The sequence below is a fragment of the Hylobates moloch genome, unplaced genomic scaffold (assembly GCF_009828535.3).
Source record: "Hylobates moloch isolate HMO894 unplaced genomic scaffold, HMol_V3 SCAFFOLD_11, whole genome shotgun sequence".
NCBI classification, from domain to species: domain Eukaryota; kingdom Metazoa; phylum Chordata; class Mammalia; order Primates; family Hylobatidae; genus Hylobates; species Hylobates moloch.
In genome coordinates this window covers 98,541,540-98,565,229 of record NW_026652286.1, presented here as the reverse complement: position 1 = coordinate 98,565,229, position 23,690 = coordinate 98,541,540, and the positions used below count along the sequence as shown (strand labels likewise).

Sequence of the window (23,690 nt, the reverse complement as noted above, 5' to 3'; positions counted from 1 at the left end):
ACAGGCTTCCAGGCGGGAGCTCTGCGGACTCCGAGCTGCGCTTTACGCCCCGTGTCCGTTTCCCTGGAAATTTCCGCCTCCACATCACAAGATGTCAGAAAGGTTAGCGAATTGGTTAGGACAGTGGAGACAAAATCTGATGAATTTGATATGACGAATGACCTCGAATGCCACAGTTGCGGAAAGGAAGCAGAATTGTTCAAGCTCTAACTGCTGTTCCTGCCCTAGATACCTGTGATGTTCCACATAGGCTTTTTAAAGCTTTTATAATGAAATGTGGTCTCTTGTTAAAAACATTTCCTTTCGGTATAACCTCTACATGCGTTTGCATAATCCGGATCCCTGGATCCCTGGTACTAATGATTAATGACTGCTCAATTTGGGCGAAAGAACCAAATTCCACTCCCCCCCCCGCCCCCCAGTTTTCTAATTGTAATTTTGAGATTTTGATCAGCATTTCTGGAATTGGGGGCAAAAATACAAAAACCCACAGGAAACTGCAGTCATGATCTCTCCGTGGTGCTGAAGCAACGCTCCCCGCTCTGTTCGGTCACTCTCAGGGTACCTAGTCGTTTGTTTTGAGATTATCATATTCATTTCAGCTTTCAATTTGAATTATAATAGTAAATGTTTTCGTCTCTTAATGGTAACTTTCTTCTCATTTAACTAGGTATAAAATCGAGCCAAGATCTTCAATCTTTTAGTTTTCGTATAAGGCTAGCAGACATTTGAAAAATTACCTTTTTTCCATTATTTTAGAGTAGCACTACAATTCTTCCTTCTATTGCTGTCCTGCCACAGGCTCAGATTCTCCCCTGTGGGTGGAGAAACGGTAGCTGGACTAGAAAACCTGAGGTAGATTCTAGCCCCAAGCTCGGTTCTCAGAACTACATTTCCCACAAACTTGGACTACACCTCCCATGAGGGCTCGGGCGCGTGCGCAGAAGACGCACAGTGACAGCTTCCTGTCTCGGAAACGCGGCGCGGCCGGCTGCGGGAAAGTAAGTGTGGGCTTTTTGGAGTGGGTTACTTTCTGGGTTCCACAGGGGAAGGGACAAATGGACACACTGCTGAACAGTTGTCTGTTGTCTTCTTTTTGCCCTCTTTCACATACTTTGGTCTTTTCAGGAAAGCACTACTGTATGGAAATGAGACCTCGCTTAAGACCATATATTTTTCTTTTGTGCCTGGTACTTTCTGGAGCTCCCGGCGGAAACTCGCCGCAGTAGGGGCGTCTTTAATTCCGTTGTGACGGGAGCTTCAGTGGTCCTTGTACTGTGGAGTACAAAAGTGCTCTGCTGCCCACTTAGAATTGGGTGCTCATAAAACAGTAGAAGTTGAGAACCCAGGAGTATGTGGGAGGCTGTGGCAGCAATTTTCAAATTATTTTGGGGATTGCCTTACATATAGACCACGATTGCTTTCTAGTGATCATAGTGCGTGTCTGCTAATCCTTTGGACAGTACTCCCTCTTCTTCCCTTTGGATTAATATAAAGTTTATCAAGAGGAATGTTATTTATGTGTTAACCCACTGGTTCCTGAGATTAGGACTTTTTTTTTTTTTTTTTTGAGACTGTCGCCCAGGCTGAGTGCAGTGGCGTGATCACTGCTCACTGCAGCCTCTACCTTCTGGGCTCAAGCGATCCTTCCACCTCAGCCTCCAACTAGCTGGGACTGCAGGCGCGCGCCATCTTGGCAGCCTAGTTTTTAATTTTTTGTAGAGACGGTCTCGCTGTGCTGCCCAGGTTGGTCTCGAACTCCCGGCTTCGAGCGATCCCCCGCCCCCCCACCCCCACCACCCCGTCTTGGCCTCTCAAAATGTTGGGATGACAGGCGTGAGCCACGGCGCCTGGCCCAATGTATGGAACATCTGGTGATGGCTGTTTTAGTTTGTAATTGGTGCTTAGGGGACACACGAATTCCCTCTTTGTGGTCACTTCGCAGCCCTGGCCAGGGTGTTACCTTAAACGTCTGCTTGGGAACTACTGCACTTCACCCTGAATTAGGGTAAGATATGCTGGGAAAAGCACTGTAGTGTACCAAGCCCTGTTTTTGCCACAAATCTGCCTTATGACCAACTAGACTCACTCCCTGGCCTAGTTCTTTATTTAGCACGGGAGTTGAACTAGGTAACTTTGGAGACTTTGGTAATGTTGGACTTTGAGATCCAAATAATCACTGGAGTGTTTTGCATGTTAAAATCACCATGTAATTTTTGACCTCATGAAAAGTTGAGGTGTAAATACAAATTACCTTTAATCCCACTACTCAAGAGTTAGGTTTTGATCTTTCCCTGTGTGTACTGAGATCATCCTGTATAGTTTATGATACATTCATGTCACTTAATTTTCACCTTCCCATATTACTTTCCCAAGATTCCCAATGACTAATATTCTAATATCTTTAAAGACATTTACTATTCCACTGTTGGTGGACAGTTTGCAGTTTCTACTTATTTGCGGTGAGTATATCCTACATGTACCTGAGTCGCTACTTCTTTTCCAGACAAATGCCTAACAAATAGAACTGGGTGAATGTGTGAATTATGTGGCTTTAAATGTTACAGGGAAAATGATTTTCACAGATAGTAACGGTCAAGGTCATTCATCTTTATGTTAGAGCTTTTTCTCTATCAACAAGCAAACTGTGCCATCATTCTTCTGGCCTCTGGTGTTAAAACTGACAACTTTCAGATTTTAGATGGTCCCTGTTGGGTCAGAAATATCAAGAACAGAAAAATTACAATTTAAGGTGAGCAGAATTCCTATTTTGATCTGCACCCAAACAGGCTAGCTTCATATTGGTATTTATGTTTGCATCTGATTCCAGATGTTACTAGTTTGAATTTCTACTGGAGTAGGAATAGCCTTCCAAATGATGCATAATTCCTACAAAAATCTCAGGGGCAAATTATAAAAAGCATGGTATTCCAGAAATAACAGCTGGCAGGCAAAATATTAATGAAATAATTCTGAAATAAAACAAATTTGAATCCTGTATGTTATATGGTACTGTTTTGGGGCATTTATTAAAAAGTATTTTAAATAAAGCTACTTGGATTTGTTGTACACCTTTTAGTAATGAGGCTATGTTGTTAACCTCTCCCATCCTTTAGGACTATGTAAAAGGCAGGTTTTTTTTCCTTCTTTTGAGCTCTCGTCATAGCCCAGGTTCAAGATCATCTTAGGCAAGTATTTTATGAAATAATGTTCAAGTTCATGAATTTCCAAAATTCTTTAATTGGTAAGTGTAACGCCCAGCAACTTAAAAAACACACATTAAAGCACAGCAACTCATATTGATAGGTAAAAAAGGTTACAGGACACAAAGGGCCCTTACTAATTTGACAAAATAGAAAGACCAGGTCTGTTGTTCTTTCTCTGATATGATTTATCTTGCAGTTGCTGGATTTGAGTGGCAATTTGGAAGTATTATCTGATACCAACGTGATACATAGCTAGGAAAGACTAATGATAGGTGAAGTCCTTACCGTAAAATGTTTCTAAGAGCTTTTCAAGACAGTTGTTTCTATTTAAAAGGGAAGACATAAAGAGCTAGGTTATCTCAAACAATCATGTGAAGTTTAAAAAGATTTAAGAAGGAGAAAGAGGGAAGGGAAGCTTCCTGGGTATGACACCATTTGCAAGGTCACAACGAACACCCCAACGGAGTGCAGACCTTTTCTTCTCTGTTGGTACTAGATAATTGTTTGGGACATATATGTGCTGAGGTTTGGATTGGGGTTCTGCTCGACAAAGCATCTGCTCTCGGACACCCCAGCGTAATTCCTTCCTATGATCTTCACCAGGTAAACGTATTGAGTCCCAGTCCCGTTTGTACTCAAAATACCGGGCTACCCGGTCTGTCTTGCCCCGGTTTCGGCTTAACTGGTCCAGCTTTGGGAGAATAAAGGACTTGGGTTTGCTGGCAACAATCAGGTCTTGTTCATAAGCTGGAGAGCCCATTCCTTCCCTTTGTAGAGAGCAAATGAGTTGATCTTGAGAAATTCCTTGGTATTCATGTGGTAGGTTAAATTTTTGTGAAACATCAAATGAAGATTCCTTGTCTTCCTGGAACTGTATATTCATCAGCCTTTGTCTTAAGTCCCAGAGATCCTGATCATTTTCTGTACCAGATTCTGATTCACTGATAATCGACTCATCTGTTACTAATACTTCCCCATCTGGCTTTCTGCGCAGCACCTTTCTCTTCATCACTGGCTTTCGGAGTCTTTGGGAGGCCTCAGAGACTGTTTCTGAAGGGACATTACTTTCTACATGTGGGTACTGTAGTTGCACAGGAAGAGTAGGTCGCTTCCCTGGGGCTACTGAAGCTTTACTGTAGGGATCATATTGGATAGATTGGGCTTCTCTCCTGTTATCTCCTGCACCCTGCCCTGCACAGATGTGGGTAAAAGCTGTAGCAGCTGCCAACATTCGTTCTTCTGGATCCATATTAGCCCATATTTGTCCATCAGGTAGAAGTTCTTCCATTGCTTCCTCTACACTGTAGGACCTTCTGCAAGAGATAACATTGGTCAGTTTTCTGATAATAAATTCCCAGCTCATAAATTGCTCATTCCCTTATCTCCCTTTTATGGCAGTCAGATGGAGAAAGAATGGCTAAGGCCATCATAAATTCAATACAGGGTAGTATCAGAACAGTTTAGAGGGGCATTAACTCAGTGCTAGGGAATCTTATTACCTGCTTTCATTTCCACTCTTTCTCCTGCTTTCTAGTCTTGCCACCTTCAGGTCCTAAAACAGGACAGTATAGTTCTGGCATAAGAAAAGCTTGAAACTACATGATATGGGGCATACTGCTTAATGTACATGATGTAACAGGTACTTAGGGCGTACTTTATGTGCCTGCCATTGTTCTATGTGCTTTACATTTATTCATTCATGTAATTTTCAGCTGTGGGATTATCTGCTTTTCACAGATGAATAACACGAGACACAGAGAAGTTAAATAACTTGCCCAAGGTTACTCTGCTAGTAAGTAGTGGAGCTGAAATTCTAACTCAAGCAGTTTGGCTTCAGACTGAGTCCCTGCTTTTAACCATAAAAGAGTGAGTTTATCTTAAAAAAAAAAAAAAAAAAAAATCACAAAAGCAGTGTTGTGTTCTCACACACACATATAATGTGTATATATATGCATACATATAATTTCTATGCTTTAATAATTTTTTTTTGAGATGGAGTCTTGCTGTCACCGAGGCTGGAGTGCAGTGGTGTGATCTTGGCTCACTGCAACCTCCACCTCCTGGGTTCAAGTGATTATCCTGCCTAAGACTCCGGAGTAACTGGACTACTACGGGTGTGGGCCACCACGCCTGGCTAATTTTTGAATTTTTAGTAGAGATGGGGTTTTACCATGTTAGCCAGGCTGGTCTCAAACTCCTGACCTCAGGCAACCCGCCCGCCTCGGCCTCCCATTACAGGGGTGAGCCACCGCGCCTGGCTGTCTTAGTAGTTTTAATGCATCTTCAGTTGCCAGCTAAATCTGTTTATTCTAGTGTCTGAAATAACTTAGTACCCACATCAATCAGCCACATACCCAATGCTAGTTTCCTGACTGGATCTGAGATAGGCATCTACTGTCCACTATTTCCTGTGTACCCACTATTTTTCTTTATAAACTGAAAAACTAATACATGCACATGATAATTTTAAGCAAGGATTTTCCCTCCCCCACCAAGTTTTACTCTCAAAGGCAATTTCTTATGATTTATCTAGAAATTTTCCATGTTCACATGTACATTTTTTTTTAATACCATAAAGGACAACACTACATAACTCTTCTGAACCTTAAAGATAATCTTGGTTATCCAGCTGTATCAGCACAGGCCAACCTTCATTTTATGTTGCGCGGAATTCCAATGTATGAATGTATCATAAATTTAGTCAGCCATTCCCTTACTGCTGTAATTTAGGTTTATAGGTTTACTGATGCTAAAACGAGTATCTTGCAAGTTTTTATCTATTTGTGCAAGCATATGAATGGATTAAATTTCTAGACATGGGAGAGGTGGGCCAAAAGTATGTGTATATTCAATTTTGACAGCTGTTGCCAAAATGTTTACCTCCAAAGAAGCTGTACTGACCATACATTAATAAAGCTTGTTTCTCTATTCCCTCTCCAAAGTGGTATACTATCAAACTTTGCCTTTGCAGTCACTTCCTTGGAAAATAGTTCATATCCTTTTGCATTTATTTCAGCTGAGTAAAATTGAGCATTTAAAATTTTTTTTTAAAATATTTTTATAAGCTTTTTTCTTTTTGTTTGAAATGCTTGGTCTTTGCCCATTTGACTCTCAGGTTGCTGGACTTTTTTTACTTTTTCATTAAAACTGATTTATATAATCATGAAATATATATTAAGGAAGGTCGCACTTTACCATCACTTATTTTTTTCTTCTCAGTTTGTTGTTTGCCTTTTAGTTTTTGCTGGCAGAAATTTTTACTTTTAGGTCACATCTTTTTTCTACAGTTTCTGGGTTTCTAGACTGTTTTGCTTAGAAAGGCCTTTCCTACTCCAGAATTTAAGAAAAAAGTTATTCCATGTTTTCTTCTAGTACTTTCAGTTTCATTTTTTACAATTTAAACTTTTAATCTATTATAGATACAGAAACTCAGAGTAAAAAACTAAGCTACCTACACTTAGATAACATAGCCTTAGAACAGATGTGGAGATGGTCTTCTCTAACTAAAGTAACCATCAGTCACAGATTGTCTAGGACCATCCCAATTTTAAGGATGTAGTACAGTTGTCCTCAGATTATTGAAATATTACAGGAATTTCTACACTGCCATCTACATTACATCAGACTGACTTTTTAAACTATTAGAGGCACGGAAATCTTTTATCAAAATATGCATTTAATTCAGCTTTAAAAAGGGGTCAGAGTGCTTAATTACCTTTTTTTCTCCCATCAAAATTGCTTAAAGTGAGACAATCTTGTCTCTAGCTTCTACTTCCAACGTGAAATACAACCATCGGTAAGCTTCTTCAGTTAGGCTAGCTTCTATTGCACCACCTAATATTCATCTAATGAATATTAGATGATGGAACATACAAGTCATTTATTTGAGATAATGGAAAGCAATAGAAACCCAGAGCAGACAGAAGTAGCCCATATAAAGAAATCTTATGACTAGCGAATTGAACAAATACAATGAGAAATCAAATGGAAATGTTTTAGAGAAAAAATATCTGTAACATCAGTCCTCAATCAATTCAGTGAAGATAGAGAAATGAAATCTATAGACGTTCTTCCTGAATTTTGACTGCTTTAATGAAACCTTAATAATGACAGCTGAATAATAGTTCTTTCCCTCTGTGAACTGGCCAGACAGGATGGAAAAGAATGCTATCTGTGGTGATCAACCCACAATAAAGCTAATACTTGTATCCCTGGAAAAGCAAAAGTATATTCTTTGGGCATTAAATTAAATCTTATATACCACTGGAACATCATCAAAGGAACTAGCGTTGAAACTGTTGTATCCCTTTGCTCTCTTTTCAGACAGGGCAGACCTGTATGATTTGTTTATTCCTGGGGTTGTCGTATCATGGCTGATAATGACACAGACAGAAACCAGACTGAGAAACTCCTAAAAAGAGTACAAGAACTGGAGCAAGAGGTGCAAAGACTTAAAAAGGAACAGGCCAAAAATAAGGAGGACTCAAACATTAGAGAAAATTCATCAGGAGCTGGAAAAACTAAGCGTGCATTTGATTTCAGTGCTCATGGCCGAAGACATGTAGCCCTAAGAATAGCCTATATGGGCTGGGGATACCAGGGCTTTGCTAGTCAGGAAAACACAAATAATACCATTGAAGAGAAACTGTTTGAAGCTCTAACCAAGACTCGACTAGTAGAAAGCAGACAGACATCCAACTATCACCGATGTGGGAGAACAGATAAAGGAGTTAGTGCCTTTGGACAGGTAAGGGCCAATACACTGTTTCTCAAAGCAAGCAATACTAGGATATTCTAGGTATACACACTGAGCACTGAGATTACTTGTGTCTCTAAAACCCAGTATCTTTGTCTAACTCCACAGGTGATTTCACTTGACCTTCGCTCTCAGTTTCCAAAGGGCAGGGAGTCCGAGGACTTTAATGTAAAAGAGGAAGCTAATGCTGCTGCTGAAGAGATCCGTTATACCCACATTCTCAATCGGGTACTCCCTCCTGACATCCGTATATTGGCCTGGGCCCCTGTAGAACCAAGCTTCAGTGCTAGGTTCAGCTGTCTTGAGCGGACTTACCGCTATTTTTTCCCTCGTGCTGATTTAGATATTGTAACCATGGATTATGCAGCTCAGAAGTATGTTGGCACCCATGATTTCAGGAACTTGTGTAAAATGGATGTAGCCAACGGTGTGATTAATTTTCAGAGGACTATTCTGTCTGCTCAAGTACAGCTAGTGGGCCAGAGCCCAGGTGAGGGGAGATGGCAAGAACCTTTCCAGTTATGTCAGTTTGAAGTGACTGGCCAGGCATTCCTTTATCATCAAGTCCGATGTATGATGGCTATCCTCTTTCTGATTGGCCAAGGAATGGAGAAGCCAGATATTATTGATGAGCTGCTGAATATAGAGAAAAATCCCCAGAAGCCTCAATATAGGTGAGTTAAAAACAAAAAATGAATGGCGCATGCCTGTAGTCCCAGCTACTCAGGAGGCTGAGGCACAAGAATTGCTTGAAGCCAGGAGGCAGAGGTTGCACTGAGCTGAGATTAGACTACTGCATTCCAGCATGGGTGACAGAGGGAGACTGTCTCAAGAAAAAAAAAAAAAAAAAAAAGAAATAGCATATCTTCCTCTCCACCATAACTGTCTAAATAACAAAGTCACTGATTCTGCCTTCATGAAGCTTTAATCTGAATTGTAGAACGTTATGAACATGTAAGAGGGAGCAGTATATTCTAATTTCCTCTCATTGTTCTATCCCATGAGTAAAGAGGCAGGTGTTTTGACCAGGCTCCTTAAGTAAAAAGACATTAATTTCTACATCTTTGTTGTTTCTGAATTTATGTTAAGAGGTATTATTGTTAGGATGTGGTAAAATTAAAATGAACAAACTATTCATATTAAATCTTGCCTGTTTTATATCACTGAGTAATCATCCTACTGTACTTCTGAATTTTTCCTAATTTCCTATTTCTGAAATGGTAGGAATGAAAGAATAGTTATTTCTTTTGAGAACAGGCTGAGATAGATACCAATAATATTACTCATACTATACAAACTTGCAATGCCATTAACAAATTTGGAAAAAATCCCAGCTGTTTTAATTTTATAGCAGTATGATGGAGCCATGTCTCGTTAGCACTGACATTTACCTAACACAGATCATATTGATCTATGATTTGTTGCATTTTTCATTATGGTAATAAAGGTGTTCAAAGTCAGGGATGGTGAGATATTTTCTCAGCTATTAGTCAATATTAACATCAACGGTGGCCCCCTACCCAGCTCCCTTAATGCAACTAACCCTTAAAGAACTGTTAGATGGCTGCTATGTATTCTCAACCTTTCTTTTCTCTTTTTCTCTAGTATGGCTGTAGAATTTCCTCTAGTCTTATATGACTGTAAGTTTGAAAATGTCAAGTGGATCTATGACCAGGAGGCTCAGGAGTTCAATATCACCCACCTACAACAACTGTGGGCTAATCATGCTGTCAAAACTCACATGTTGTATAGTATGCTACAAGGACTGGACTCTGTTTCAGTACCCTGTGGAATAGGACCAAAGATGGATGGAATGACAGAATGGGGAAATGTGAAGTCCTCTGTCATAAAGCAGACCAGTGCCTTTGTAGAAGGAGTGAAGATGCGCACATATAAGCCCCTCATGGACCGTCCTAAATGCCAAGGACTGGAATCCCGGATCCAGCATTTTGTACGTAGGGGACGAATTGAGCGCCCACATTTATTCCATGAGGAAGAAACAAAAGCCAAAAGGGACTGTAATGACACACTGGAGGAAGAGAATACTAATTTGGAGACACCAACAAAGAGGGTCTGTGTTGACACAGAAATTAAAAGCATCATTTAACCACAGACAATTTGCCAGGACCTAGGAACCACCTAATGGTAGGTGGACCTTCAAATACAGAAATGATCAGTTTAAAAAAAAAAAAAAAACGAAAAGGCCTTGTTAAGGATTATTAATAAAAATTCCAATTTTTTTTTTTTTCGCTCTGTCACCCAGGCTGGAGTGCAGTGGCGCAATCTCGGTTCACTGCAAGCTCCGCCTCCCGGGTTCACGCCATTCTCCTGCCTCAGCCTCTCCAAGTAGCTGGGACTACAGGCGCCCGCCACCACGCCCGGCTAATTTTTTGTATTTTTAGTAGAGACGGGGTTTCACCGTGGTCTCGATCTCCTGACCTCGTGATCCGCCCGCCTCGGCCTCCCAAAGTTCTGGGATTACAAGCGTGAGCCATCCCAGTCCAAAAGGATTAAGCGATTAAAGCAGCAAAAAGCAGTCGTAAAATGGAGATGTATTTACGTACACCTGGAAACCTGTGCCTTGTATTCAAATTCATTAAAGCCTAATCCTGCAAGTATCTGATTTGTTGTGTTTTTCTCCCCAAAGCAGATAAGATATTCACTACTCATCTGAATTTTCATAAAGTGCTTCATCTGAGTGTCTTATTTTCTAAGACAGAATTTAAGAATATTAAATTCATTTAATTAAAGATTGGATAAATTGGTTTAATGCCAGGCACAAAGTTACCTACCTAGAATAAAGCACAGTACCTTATCTTACAAAGCATATAAATCTAGTGCAGAGGTTGGTAAATGTTTTCTGTGAAGGATTAGGGAGTACATGTTTTAGGCTGTGTGAACCACAAATGGCCTCTATTGCATACATGTTTTTACAATCCTTTACAAATGTAAAAAGCACTCTTAGTTCATGGGCCATGGTGTTTGTCAAGCCTTGGGCTAGTGACTATAGGCAAGTTCTTATAGAGGAGATATTGAAGCTAAATCTTGCAGAACAAGTGGGAGCCAGTTAAAGTGAGGATAAAGGACCACTTTAAGTGTGTCTAAGGCAGAAGATCCAGTTTGTTTAAAGGGTTAGAGATGACAGCATATGCATTCAGGCAACTGAATTCTTTAATATGGCTTCAGAGTGACAAGAATGTAGTTTAAAAAGGTAAGCAGAGGTCACATTTGTAGAGCAAAGGCATGCCTTAAAAAGCTTAGATTTTGCAGGGCCACTGAAAAAATTTATATGCCCGATAGAATTGTGTGGCAAAAATTTTGCTCTGAGTATTCTGTGGATGGGAAGAGGGCAAGATTGGAGGCATTGTGACCAATTAGGGGGCTGTTGGAGTAATGGAGGCAATAGATGATGAAAATGGCCTAGAAGAGATTTTTAGTGAGGCAAATGGAGAGCAGTAGATGAATTTAAGATTAAGAAAGTAGAAACAACAGGGCTCTGAATAAATATGCTGTTCAAAACTAGGGAGGCTTTCTAGATAACTCCTAAGTTTCAGATGTGAGCAAAATGAGTGGCTGGTAGTACCACATACTGAGAGAGGAAAAATGAGATGGGGCTTTGCTTGTTCTCAAAGTTAATAAGTGATCCTCAAAATATTACTTATGAACACCAGTATTTATTCAAAAGAACTCAGAGTTGTCTTAAATACATTATCCTTTGCAACCATAAAAATAATAAACATCAAAGTTTGAACTCAGACCTTCTTCCTCAATAATAATTTTCATTACTGCAGCGAATGTTAACCACATTTGGAATTTTTACAAATGCTACCTCAGAGGACGAGTAATTTTGCAAACTTAACATTTGAAGGCTTTTTGTTTATTTTACCTATGATGACTGTCTTGACTTATGTAGTCACTAAATTCTTACTCTTCTAGATTGGACAGTATAATCTAGTCAACCTTGAAAGATTTTACTTAAGATCTAAGACCCTGATCCTCTAATTTACAATTCTACCATGTTTATGAAATCCAAAGTTTTACTTACCAACCAATAATTAGTTTTTTCCTACCCGTGTTCAAGACTTCAGGTATACGAATATGTTTTCTATCCTCCAGCTGCTAGTGCAAATAACACATGGGACAATTAAAAACAATACTAATATATAAATCATGAACTAATGCTGCATAATTGCTACAGAAGCCCAGCAGGGGGTGGACCACAGAAATAGACTTCACTGAAACAGTTCCAGATTTAGGAAGTAAAATAGCATACAAAAGGTGAGGTGACCGTGTGGTACTAAAAAGTACATTATAATAGCTGTTATATCCTAGCAGAGAGGGAACCAGAAAATATCCCATTTTAGAGATGGGGAATTAGTGGCACAAATTACTTAAGATTTATTCAAAATTGCCCATTGTATGATCCGAGTCTTCTGGATTTGAATCATTATCACTGCTTTTTGGGACCCAGTCTATCAACACTTCATTATGCCCTGAGTATTCTTAAAATATAATTACTTTGGCCTTTAATTTCGATTTAAAGATCTTCTTTTTCATGTAATCAATGATCATGGTAGAATAACTTAAACATGGAAGTGCAAACCAAGGTTTTTTTTTTTTTTTTTTTTCTTCAATTTCTTACCTTATGTCAATGTATCTTGATTGGCATTTACATTCAAGTAAAAAAAAAAACCTAGAAAAGAAGAATAGAGTTTAAAAAAATTAACTCTGAAGCAGTGATACATGGAACAAAAGGCACTAACCAAAAGTCATTGTTAGGATACTGTGTAGAAGCAAAGGAATCAGAAGATCAGGGTCTTAGATCTGAAGTAAAATCCCTTCAAGTTTGGCTAGATTATATTATCCAATGTAGAAGAGTAAGAATTTAGTGACTACATTTTTGGTAGTTGCCATAGAAAAAGTCAAGACAGTCATCACAGGTGGAACAAATGGGAAGCCCCCAAATGCAACTTTGCAAAATTACTTGTTCTCTTAGGCAGCGTTTATACAAATTCCGAAGTCTCTGACCCATGGTAAGGATTAAATAAATGTTAGAATGAAGGAACTATTTAGGTTGTGAAATTTAAATGACACTTTTTATATATCTATACATAATAACGATTTGTGAGACTCTGTTGGGGCCAGGAAGATTTTTGGCAGTAAAGCCAAAAGTCATTTTTTTTTTTTTTAATGGCATGTGTCCTACTATACAGTGATTAATGTGTTATTTCCTCTGCATTTCAACTGTGTCACACTCCTATTTTTTTCCTTGAACGTATGAAGATGATGTTTGCAAACAATAAATAAAATAGAAACTTTAATAAGGTCCATAGGTAACTGTCAGTTCCTTCTCTTTCTAATATAAAAGATCGAACAATCCTTTCTCTTTAGAGGGAAACTTTCACATAAAAGCTAGAGCAACTTGTATTCTGTAAACACAGACAACATTGACCGAAATACCTAACAATATCTTCTCTTCAAAAATCTTAGTGACTCAGCATCCTAGGGTTAGCTAGTTACAATCAAAAGGATTTCAAGGGTAGAAGGGGCAAAGACTTTAAAATGAGATAAAGGGACTGGGTCAGTAGACTGTTACAGGAAGGCTATTGCAGAGTTGTAACACATTTCTCTACCTCTGGGGAAGGAAGCAAGCAGCTTAAAGAATCATAGTATTAAAACAAAACATCCTACCACAAAGGCAAACGATACCATAATGAAGGCAAAAGAGACAACAAACTGGCAGAAACACTTGTAACACGTTTAAAAATCAGTAATATGAATTCCTCTTAGAAAGCTATTACAGGGTACACATATCAGTAAGGTAAGGGAGAAAAGACAGATGCTTTGCCAAAGAAATAATAACTAATAAACAGGCTGGGCGTAGTGGCTCATGCCTGTAATTCCAGCACTTTGGAGGCTGAAGTGGGAGGATCGCTTGAGGCTGTGAAGGAGTTCAAGACCAGCCTGTGCAGCACAGCAAGACCCCCATCTCTCAAAAAAAAAAAAAAAAAAAAGATTAGCTAGGCGTGGTGGCATAAGCCTGTAGTCTCAGTACTATGGGGGCTGAAGCAGGAGGACCGCTTGAACCCTGGAGTTTGAGGCTGCATTGAGCTATGATCTGGCCACTGCACTCCAGCCTGGGCACAAAGCCAAAGTCTGTTTCTAAACAGCAACAAAAATTAATAAACAGAAAACATGTTCAATCTCAGTAATGTGTATAAAAGCATTAAGACATCATTTCAGATTGATAAGATTTTTCAATACCCAGTGCTGGCGAGTGTGTGAAGAAATAAAAACAAGCATCCTTATTATGCCTTGTGTGTTGGGGATAATCCGTTTTTCCAGAGGACAGTTTGGCATTATTATTATTATTTTTTTTTTTTTTGAGACGAGTCTCTCTCTGTCGCCCAGGCTGGAGTGCAGTGGCCTGATCTCAGCTCACTGCAACCTCCGCCTCGAAGGTTCAAGCGATTCTCCTACCTCCGCCTCCTGAGTAGCTGGGATTACAGGAACCTGCCACCACGCCCGGCTAATTTTTTTTCTATTTTTAGTAGAGACGTGGTTTCACCATGTTGGCCAGGCTGGTTTCAAACTCCCAATCTCAAGTGATCCGCCCGCCTCCGCCTCCCAAAGTGCTTGGGATTACAGGTGTGAGCCACCGCGCCCGGCCCAGTTTGGCATTATGAATCAGAATTTAAACTGTACCCCAACTTCTAAGTCATAATCCACTTCCAGGAATTTATTCCAAGGACATAAATTGGACAAGAATGCAAACATGTATACATACAAGTGACCACTACCATACTATTTTATGATTATGAAGAGACTGGAAACAAATGTACATTAGTAGGGGACTGGTTAAATAATATATGACACAATACAGCCACAGCAAGAAACACCACGCATCCATTAAAAATGGTAATGCATATCGACACTGACAGAGAAATGTGTTCCCAATTTATTACTGACTCAATAATGTATAATCTGCTTAACTCACGTTCTTTTAAATTAACATACTTTATTATATTCGTAACATGCATTTAAAATACATTTTATAAGGAAATCACATAAATATAAGGTATATATTCATTATGAATATATCTGAAGTAAACCTAAATGTGAACAGTGTTTTCTTTGATGGTTATCTGTGACTGATGAAATTTCGAGTATTTTCTTTTTTCTTTATACGTACTAAATGTTGCTCGGATTGCTAAAAACATGTACATACTATGTTTGCATTCTTGTCCGATTTATGTTCTTGGAATAAATTCCTGGAATTGGATTATGACTTAGAAGTTATGGTACAATTTGAATTCTGATTTATGTTTTTCTTTTTTGAGACAGAGTCTTGCTCTGTCGCCCAGGCTGGAGTGCAGTGGTGCGATCTCGGCTCACTGCAACCTCTGCCTCCCGGGTTCAAGAGATTCTCCTGTCTCGGCCTCCCGAGGAGCTAGGACTACAGGCGCCCGCCACCACGCCCGGCCAATTTTTGTATTTTTAGTAGAGACGGGGTTTCACCATATTGGTCGGATTGGTCTCGAACTCCTGACCTCACGTGATCCGCCCGCTTCGGCCTCCCAAAGTGCTGGGATAACAGGAGTGAGGCACCGCGCCCGGCCTGAATTCTTATTTATAATGCTAAACTGCCCTCTAGAAGAACGGATTATCCCTAGCACACAGGGCATAAAGGTGCTTGCTTTTATTTTTTCACTCAGCAGTATTGGGTACTGAAAAATCTTACCAATGTAAAAAGATATCTTACTGTTTTTCTTTGCCTGCTTAGTGAGATTGTATACTGTTTAGAATAAAAAAGATTTATTTCCATTTCAGGGTGGGCAAACACCTTGGACGGTTCCATGCGGCAGTCCACAAAAGGTGCAGCTAGAAGGCGACAAGACACGCTCCGCCTTTCAATGGCAAAGCTCGCAGGCGCCCCGCCCGGCCGTGGGCGTGGCTAGGACCCAGGTCGCAAGCGGCCTGCGGGACTCCGCTCCAGCCCTGGGGCAGTCCCCAGCCTCCGACTGATCCCAGGGGCGCGGCCCAGCAGCTCAGAGACACCACCGGGGCAAAGACCGCGGCGGCGGCCAGCGCACACCGTGACTTCCAGGGGCCGCGGCCCGCCGCGCACATCGCCTGCAGCTCACGCTGCCCGGGCCGCCTTCCTCAGGAACGCAGAGGTTGGGGACGGCTCGCCAGGCAGGACCTGGAATCCAGGGAAGGAAGCTGCCACTCTGCACCGTCCCGACGATGGGAAAAGGAGGGAGGGCTCCCGCCGCAGTGGGCCGGCAGCCACCAGGTCCCCGCGTCCCTCCGCTTCCGGCCTTCGCCCGGCTTACCCGCGTCGCCGAAGTCGGCTCTCTGCACCGCGTCCTGCCAGTCGCCAGCAGAGCACTGCAGATTCTGTTAGCTTTCGCGCAACTTGCGCAGGCGCACTGCCGGCCCACGCGCCGAGCCTGGCGTTAACCGCCGGCCGCTGAGGTTTAAATCCAGCGAGCGAACCGGCACCCTTGGCCCCGTCCACCCTCCCTCTTATTGGTCCTGAGGGTAAACGTCCTCCAAGTCTGCATCCTGATTGGCGCACATTTTCTCTTGGCCTTCTCCGCCGGCGGGAGCATGCCCGGGATTTCCAATGCGGCCTTAAAAATATCCGAGTCCGCCTAGCTGAGGCGCGCAGGCAACAGCCGTTGTTGCGACGCCTCTGGTGTACTAAATCTGGAGGGGAGGTTGGGCCCTCCAAGAGAAGAAGACCCTCGAACCTTGGCTAATGGCGACGTTTGCAGAGGCCGCCTAACGTTCTGCCACTTCATTGGAATCAGCCTCCGCCCTTCTCAACTCCTGGCTGCTGCGGGGCCAGTGGTGCCGGCAGACGAGGGCGCTCAGGCACGGTTCGAACAGTCTGGGGTGAGTCCGCCTGTGCGCTGTAGACGTGCCCCTGGGGCCTGACAGAGCGGCTGTATGAAACCCCGGCGCACTGAGCTCTTCCTTTCCTCTGCATGCCGTGCAGAGCCCTGGCGTGACCCATGGCTGCGTCTCCACAGCTCCTCCCACGTTCCTCTAACTGTGCTCGAGCCACTGACTGCCTTGCTCCAACATGCACTTGTTTTCTTTTGGAATGTGCCTGTCTCCTTCACATGGTATTACTCTAAACGTTTTTTTTTTTTTTTTTTTTTTTTTGAGACGGAGTTTCCCTCTTGTTGTCCAGTTGCCCAGGCTGGAGAGTAGTGGCGCGATCTCAGCTCACTGTAACCTCCGCCTCCCGGGTTTAAGCGGTTCTCCTGCCTCAGCCTCCCGAGCAGCTGGGAGTACGGGCGTGCACCACCATGCCCGGCTAATTTTGTGTTTTTAGTAGAGATGGGGTTTCACCATGTTGGCCAGGTGATTCTACCCCCTCGGCCTCCCAAAGTGCTGGGATTACAGTTGTGAGCCTCTGCGCCCAGCCACTAATTTTTTTTTTAAACCCGACGTTTTAACTCTTTTTGCATCTGTACCTGTAAAAAAAAAAAAGAAAAGAAAAAAAAAAAATCTAGTGCTTGGGGATTGCTGAGGATGAGATCTGTAAAAGCAAGAGGAGAGGCCCCCAGGGTTCAATATCCTAGTCAATACCAAGCACACCTATCTCAATTGGTCCTGAGTCCTGAGCATTGCATTTTCTACCTTAAACAAATAGGTGCTAGTTGTCAAGTTCAACTTACACCATTTCTTAAATCCAGGATTCAGTGGGAGGGGAGAAATGTTTAATCCTTTTCCTCCAAACACTTCGTATTATCTCTTACTCTCCCTCTTTGCCTCAGGGCCTTTGTGCTACCTCTAAGGCACTTTGAATTTGTGGGAGGAAGAAAATGGAATGAACAAAGGAGGGAAGATGACAGAAGTAAGTTGTGGAGATTTGAGTGACTGCCCCTACATCTGCAATATCGTAACACTCCTTTAGTGCAGCGGTCCCAACCTTTTTGGCACTAGAGACAGGTTTCATGGAAGACAATTTTTCCATGGCTCAGAGAGGGAGTATGGTTTTGGGATGATTCAAGCGCATTATATTTATTGTGCACTTTATTTCTATTATTATTACATTGTAACATATAATGAAATAATTATGCAACTCACTGTAATGTAGAATCAGTGGGAGGCCTGAGCTTGTTTTTCTGCAACTAGATGGTCCCATCTGGGGGTGATGGGAGACAGTGACACATCATCAGACATTAGATTCTCATAAGGAGCACGCAGCCTAGATCCCTGGCTTGTGCAGTTCACAATAGGGTTCACGCTCTGGTGAGACTCTAACACCCCTGTTCATCCGACGGAAAGCAGAGCTCAGGCAGTAATGCCAGATGGGGAGTGGCTGTAAAAACAGATGAAGCTCCTACGGCTCACCCCTGCCTTGTGGCCTGGTTCCTAGGTACCTGTCCGTGGCCTGGCGGTTGGGGACCTTTGTTTTAGTGCACATATTCTTTTCTTTCCATAGGAGCAAATTTATATGCTCAGGTTTTATCTTATGCCAGCACGACTTTTTCTTTGGCTTTGAATCTCCAATCTGTCTTAGAAAGCAAAGAGTAGATGGAATCATTTTTCTTCCAGCTTTGAACATCAGCATACTCCTTATGGATCCCCCAGTTCGTTTCTTTTTCTTTTTTTAAATTTTTTTTTTGAGACAGAGTCTCTCTCTGTAGCTCAGGCTGGGGTGCAGTGGCACGATCTTGGCTCACTGCAACCTCCACCTCTCAGGTTCAAATGATTTTCATGGCTCAGTCTCTTGAGTAGCTGGGACTACAGGCGTGTGCCACCACGCCCAGCTAATTTTTGTATTTTTAGTAGAGACAGGGTTTCATCATTTTGGCCAGGCTAGTCTTGAACTCTGACCTCAAGCGATCCCCCGGCCTCCACCTCCTGAAGTGCTGGGATTTCCAGCGTGAGCCACCGTGTGCAGCCCCAATTAGTTTCTTGTTATCCTTTATATTAAATTTTGATCTTTGAAAACGTTTAATACATAGCAACTTGAAGGATCTACTCCTGAATATTTCATATTTCAAGTGGTATCTTGTGTTCTACCCAACCCTGATTTTTTTGTGGATTACTTAGTCCTCCAATTTTTCTTAGATCTGATTTAATAATGCTTGTGGTTCCCAGAAATCTACTGAACCCAGGTCAAACCTTAAACAAGAAACTTTAACCAAGACCACTTAAAATACAGTATATAGAGGAAAATCCTACTCTGCAAACCAAATCTCATCTTAAAAATGTGTTATGGAAAATTTCAAACAAATGTTAAAAAACCATACATAATGAAGCCCAGTGAACTCAATACCAGATTCAGCAATGATTAACTTATGACCAGTCTTGTTGCTTCTATATCACTAACCACATACTTTGTCTTGTATTATTTTGAAGCAAATACCAAGTATCTGAAATCTAAATATTTCAGTATGATCTCTGAAAAATTAAAGGACCTTTTAAAAGCATAACGTAATGCTATTATCACACCTGAAGTAGTTAATATATTTTCTTACTATCATCAAATATCCAGAGTTCAATTTTCTACTTGTCTTTCTTGTTTTAAAGTTTGCTTAACTGGGTCAGGATCCAGTCAAATCCACATGATATGTCAAATCCATATGTTCTTTAAGTTTCTTTTATTCTTTAAATTTCTCCCTCATTTTTTTCCTTGCAATTTATTTGTTGAAGGAACCGGGTTATTGGTCCTGTACAATCTCCCACAATCTGGATTTTGCTGGTTACATCTAAGCGGTGTAGTTGAACATGGCTTCCTTACCTTTTGATTGCAACACAGCTCTCTTCCGTATGCTTTCCCTAATTAGGTGTTGTTGGTTTATCAACTCATCAACTTCTTTATGAACTGAAATATTGCTTTCAACTGGTTATATCATCATGCTTGTTAACCACTCCTTTTTTTTTTTTTTTGAGACAGAGTCTCGCTCTTGTCACCCAGGCTGGAGTGCAATGGCACGATCTTGACTCACTGCAGCCTCCGCCTCCCGGGTTCAAGTGATTCTCCTGCCTCAGCCTCCTGAGTAGCTGGTATTACAGGTGCGTGCCACCATGCCCAGCTAACTTGGTATTTTTAATAGAGGCAGGGTTTCGCCATGTTGGCCAGGCTGATCTTGAACTCCTAACCTCAGGTGATCTGCCCACCTTGGCCTCCCAAAGTGCTGGCCTCCCAAAGTGTGAGGATTACAGGCGTGAGCCCCCGTGCCTAGCCAAGTTAACCACTCCTTTATGATATCTTTGCTTACCTCACCTCTTTGTTGACATTTTCAGACAAACTTTTCAACTATAGTCCTCCCTTACCTGACTAATTACATCCTGTCCCTAATATTTTCAGTTCTTCTCTATTTAAGTCTTCTCAGTATTGGAGGCAGAACAATAATGGCATAAAGAATAACACAATGAAAATAACCAGCTTTCACTTGACACTGCTGCTCCCTTCTGTCAGCATTTTTGTCCATCCTCTCTCCCCTGTTTTCTTTGCTCAGTTGCTCCTTAAGTCCCTGCATTCTGGATTCTACCCTCATCAGTATATTCAAACTGTACTTTCAAAGGTCACCAGTGATCTTGGTAGTCAGCTCCAATTGTCTTGCTCAGCCCTCATTCTTTTTTACTTCTTTTTTTTTTTTTTGAGACGGAGTCTTGCTCTGTCCCCAAGGCTGGAGTGCAGTGGTGCGATCTCGGCTCACTGCAAGCTCCGCCTCCCGGGTTCACGCCTCCCGGTCTTTTTTACTTCTTAAAAGTATTTGATAAAAAAGCGGGGCGCGGTGGCTCATGCCTGTAATCCCAGCACTTTGGGAGGCCGAGGCGGGCGGATCACGAGGTCAGGAGATCGAGACCATCCTGGCTAACACTGTGAAACCCCGTCTCTACTAAAACTACAAAAAATTAGCCAGGCGTGGTGGCCGGCGCCTGTAGTCCCACCTACTTGGGAGGCTGAGGCAGGAGAATGGCATGAACCTGGGAGGCGGAGCTTGCAGTGAGCCGAGGAGATGGCGCCACTGCAGTCCAGCCTGGGTGACAGAGCGAGAGTCTGTCTCCAAAATACATAAATAAGTAAATAAAATAGTAAATAAAAAAATTTAAAAAAAGTATTTGATAATCAATTCTGCAAATATTTAATGAACACCCATGGTAAGTACTGTGCTATATCTTGGTGATTTGATAGTGAATTTAGAAAGACACAATTTCTGCCCTTATGGAGCTTTTGGTCTGACAGGAAAAATTGACATTGATCAAAGAATCACAAATTACAGTTGTCCCTCAGTATAATCTGGGTATTGGTTTCAGGGCGCCTGCATATATAAAAAATCTGTGCATACTTAAGTCCTAAAATCAGACCTACAGAACCCACTTATGTGAAAAGTTGGCCCTCTGTATACCTAGGTTTCACATCTCTCAAATACTGTATTGTCCATTGCCTTTTGTTGAAAAAAATTCACGTGAAAGTGAACCTGTGAAGTTCAAACTCGTGTTGTTCAAGAGGCAACTGTACTATGAAATTACAGTTGTGTTCAATGCTAAGGAAAGGCAAATAGTTCAATGAGAACATTTAATACTAGGGAGATTTGGCATCGTGTCACTGAACCAAGAATTGAAGGATAAGTAGGTGAAAGGATGAGGGAAGTGAAGAGGGTGAAAGGAGTTTGCTAGGTAGCGGGAAAAGCATACTCAAAGGTCTATGAGAATGGAAGAGTCAAGAAACAGAAAGACCAGCAAAGAAAATAATGGTAGAGATGAGGCTGAGAGATAGGCAAGGGTCAAATCATGCAGGTCCTGTAGGCCAAGGCAAGAGATTTGACAAGAGCTATAGAAACTGAAGTGTTTTAAGCAGGGTTGAGGCATGACTAATTAGTCAGATAAGGGCTACATATTCAGATTTGCATTTGAAATTATCTGTTGGCAGCACTGAGGAGAATGGATTTGAAGAGGGGAAGATTATATGTGAAGTCCAAGTGGGAGATGGTTGCATTATTCAAGGTGGAAGACTGTGGTAGCTTAGGCTAGGAGGATAATAGCCAGAGATTTCAAGAAGGGGATAGAGATAGTTAGTTGCTAGACCTCATGATGACTTGAAATGGATTGACTGGGGTTGGGATGTGAAAGAGAGGCAGGTCATGTATTATTCATAGGATTCCTGTTTGTGCAGCTGGATTCTGTTTTCTGAGATAGGGAATACAGGAAGAAAACTGTGTTTTGAGAAAGAGAGTTAGATTTTGGGCATGTAGAATTTGAGATACCCTGGGGGCCTCCAGGTGGAGATAAAAGTAGGTAGAATATAAGCTCATATTATGGTGTCATATTATCTAGGCACAAATACTGCCTCCTCTACTCCCTAGTTTGTGATAAGGACAAGTTACTTAGCCTACTTTTAAGAAGTAAAAAAGAATGAGGACTGAGCATGGAGCTTAGATGAAACATAGGGCCTGGAGATATGGATGTGTGACTCATTTGCATATAGGTGGATGTGGTTTAAGTAAAGGGTAAGAACAAAGTCTTCCAGGGAGAAAGTACAGAATGAAAGAAGGCAGCCTGTGTGGTACGAAGTGTGTTCACTGCCCTCTCCTGAAACTCTCATTCGTGGAACTCTAATAAGAGTACCCTGTCCTGGCTCTCCTCCCACCTGCCTTCTGCCTCTCAACTATTGCTGCACCCCAAGTATTGATCCTTTCCGTTTTTTTTTTTTAAACCTTGGAGAGCTTAATGGTTTTGTTGCTTCCATCATACATTTTATGTGGAGTAATTTCAAAATCTGTATTTCCAATCCTGACCTCTTTCCTGAGTTTCTAATGTCTACCTTAGCTGTATTCTAGCATTTCCACATAGATGTCTTTTCATCTTCCCAAATGCAACATATCTGAATGTGGTTTTTTTTTTTTTTTTTTTTTGAGACAGAGTCTCGCTCTGTTGCCTAGGCTGGAGTGCAGTGGCATGATCTCAGCTCACTGCAAACTCTGCCTCCTGGGTTCACGACATTCTCCTGCCTCAGTCTCCCAAGTAGCTGGGACTACAGGTGCCCGCCACTGCGCCTGGCTAATTTTTTTGTATTTTTAGTAGAGACGGGGTTTCACCATGTTAGCCAGGATGGTCTCAATTTCCTGACCTCATGATCCGCCTGCCTTGGCCTCCCAAATATCTGAGATTTTTATTACTCATCTTTCCTCTCTGGAATCACCTTGCGATTCCCCTGTTTCTATCTGTGGTATTAATCACTCCCAACATTTAAACATTTTTTTACTCTTTCTCATCCCCATTTTTCTAATAAACATTACATTATTAAGCTTTATTTCTCTCCTTTCCATTTCCTTTTTACTACTAATTACTAGTTCAGTCCTAATTATTTCATTCTTGGATTCTTTCAGTAACACATTTAATAATATGGGAGGACATGACTATCAAAAGATACAATTACAGCAAATTTAGCTTCAAGTTCAAATTGGCTTTTATTTGTGATTCCAGAATCAAGCAACACCTCATTTTATAAAATAGAATGAGTGTTCAGATGAAGTGAGCAGAGGAGTTTGGCTTCATAGGCAGAAAAGAGTAGAAGAAATGGAACAGAAAGTAGATTGGTTGGTTCAAAATTTCTTTCCTTATAGTGTTAAAACAGAGAACATCCTCATCACGCTAGCTTAGGTAATCTGTACTCCTTCTGATTGGCTGCTATGAATCTTCTGTTTTTGGAAAACTGGCCTGTTTCAGAGGTAAGTTTGATTATGTAGCACCTA

The 23,690-nt window shown here is 41.5% G+C and overlaps 2 protein-coding genes across 10 annotated transcripts; one reads left to right on the top strand and one right to left on the bottom strand.

The window, feature by feature from the left end:
* The first annotated feature begins 48 nt into the window (after positions 1-48).
* Positions 49-10,117, top strand: PUS3 (pseudouridine synthase 3). Of its 3 annotated transcripts, none has more exons than XM_058446372.1 (5): positions 49-102; positions 802-1,001; positions 7,530-7,953; positions 8,071-8,636; positions 9,568-10,117. In XM_058446372.1, exons 3-5 carry the CDS (start codon positions 7,576-7,578, stop codon positions 10,067-10,069), a joined length of 1,446 nt encoding a protein of 481 aa, XP_058302355.1. In that variant the 5' UTR covers positions 49-102; positions 802-1,001; positions 7,530-7,575; the 3' UTR covers positions 10,070-10,117. The 3 variants fall into 3 exon arrangements, with proteins under 3 accessions (XP_058302355.1, XP_058302354.1, XP_058302356.1); XM_058446371.1 differs by lacking the exon at positions 49-102 and adding an exon at positions 455-561 and having other exon boundaries at positions 671-1,001; XM_058446373.1 differs by lacking the exons at positions 49-102; positions 802-1,001 and adding an exon at positions 5,026-5,072.
* Positions 3,001-17,231, bottom strand: HYLS1 (HYLS1 centriolar and ciliogenesis associated). Of its 7 annotated transcripts, XM_032167840.2 has the most exons (5): positions 16,299-17,231; positions 12,605-12,655; positions 12,008-12,078; positions 4,706-4,758; positions 3,001-4,519 (listed from the first exon to the last, which is right to left on the bottom strand). In XM_032167840.2, exon 5 carries the CDS (start codon positions 4,492-4,494, stop codon positions 3,595-3,597), a length of 900 nt encoding a protein of 299 aa, XP_032023731.1. In that variant the 5' UTR covers positions 4,495-4,519; positions 4,706-4,758; positions 12,008-12,078; positions 12,605-12,655; positions 16,299-17,231; the 3' UTR covers positions 3,001-3,594. The 7 variants fall into 7 exon arrangements, with proteins under 7 accessions (XP_032023731.1, XP_032023728.1, XP_058302357.1 ...); XM_032167837.2 differs by having other exon boundaries at positions 3,001-4,758; positions 12,008-12,081; XM_058446374.1 differs by lacking the exon at positions 4,706-4,758 and having other exon boundaries at positions 12,008-12,081.
* Between the last annotated feature and the right edge of the window lie 6,459 nt (positions 17,232-23,690).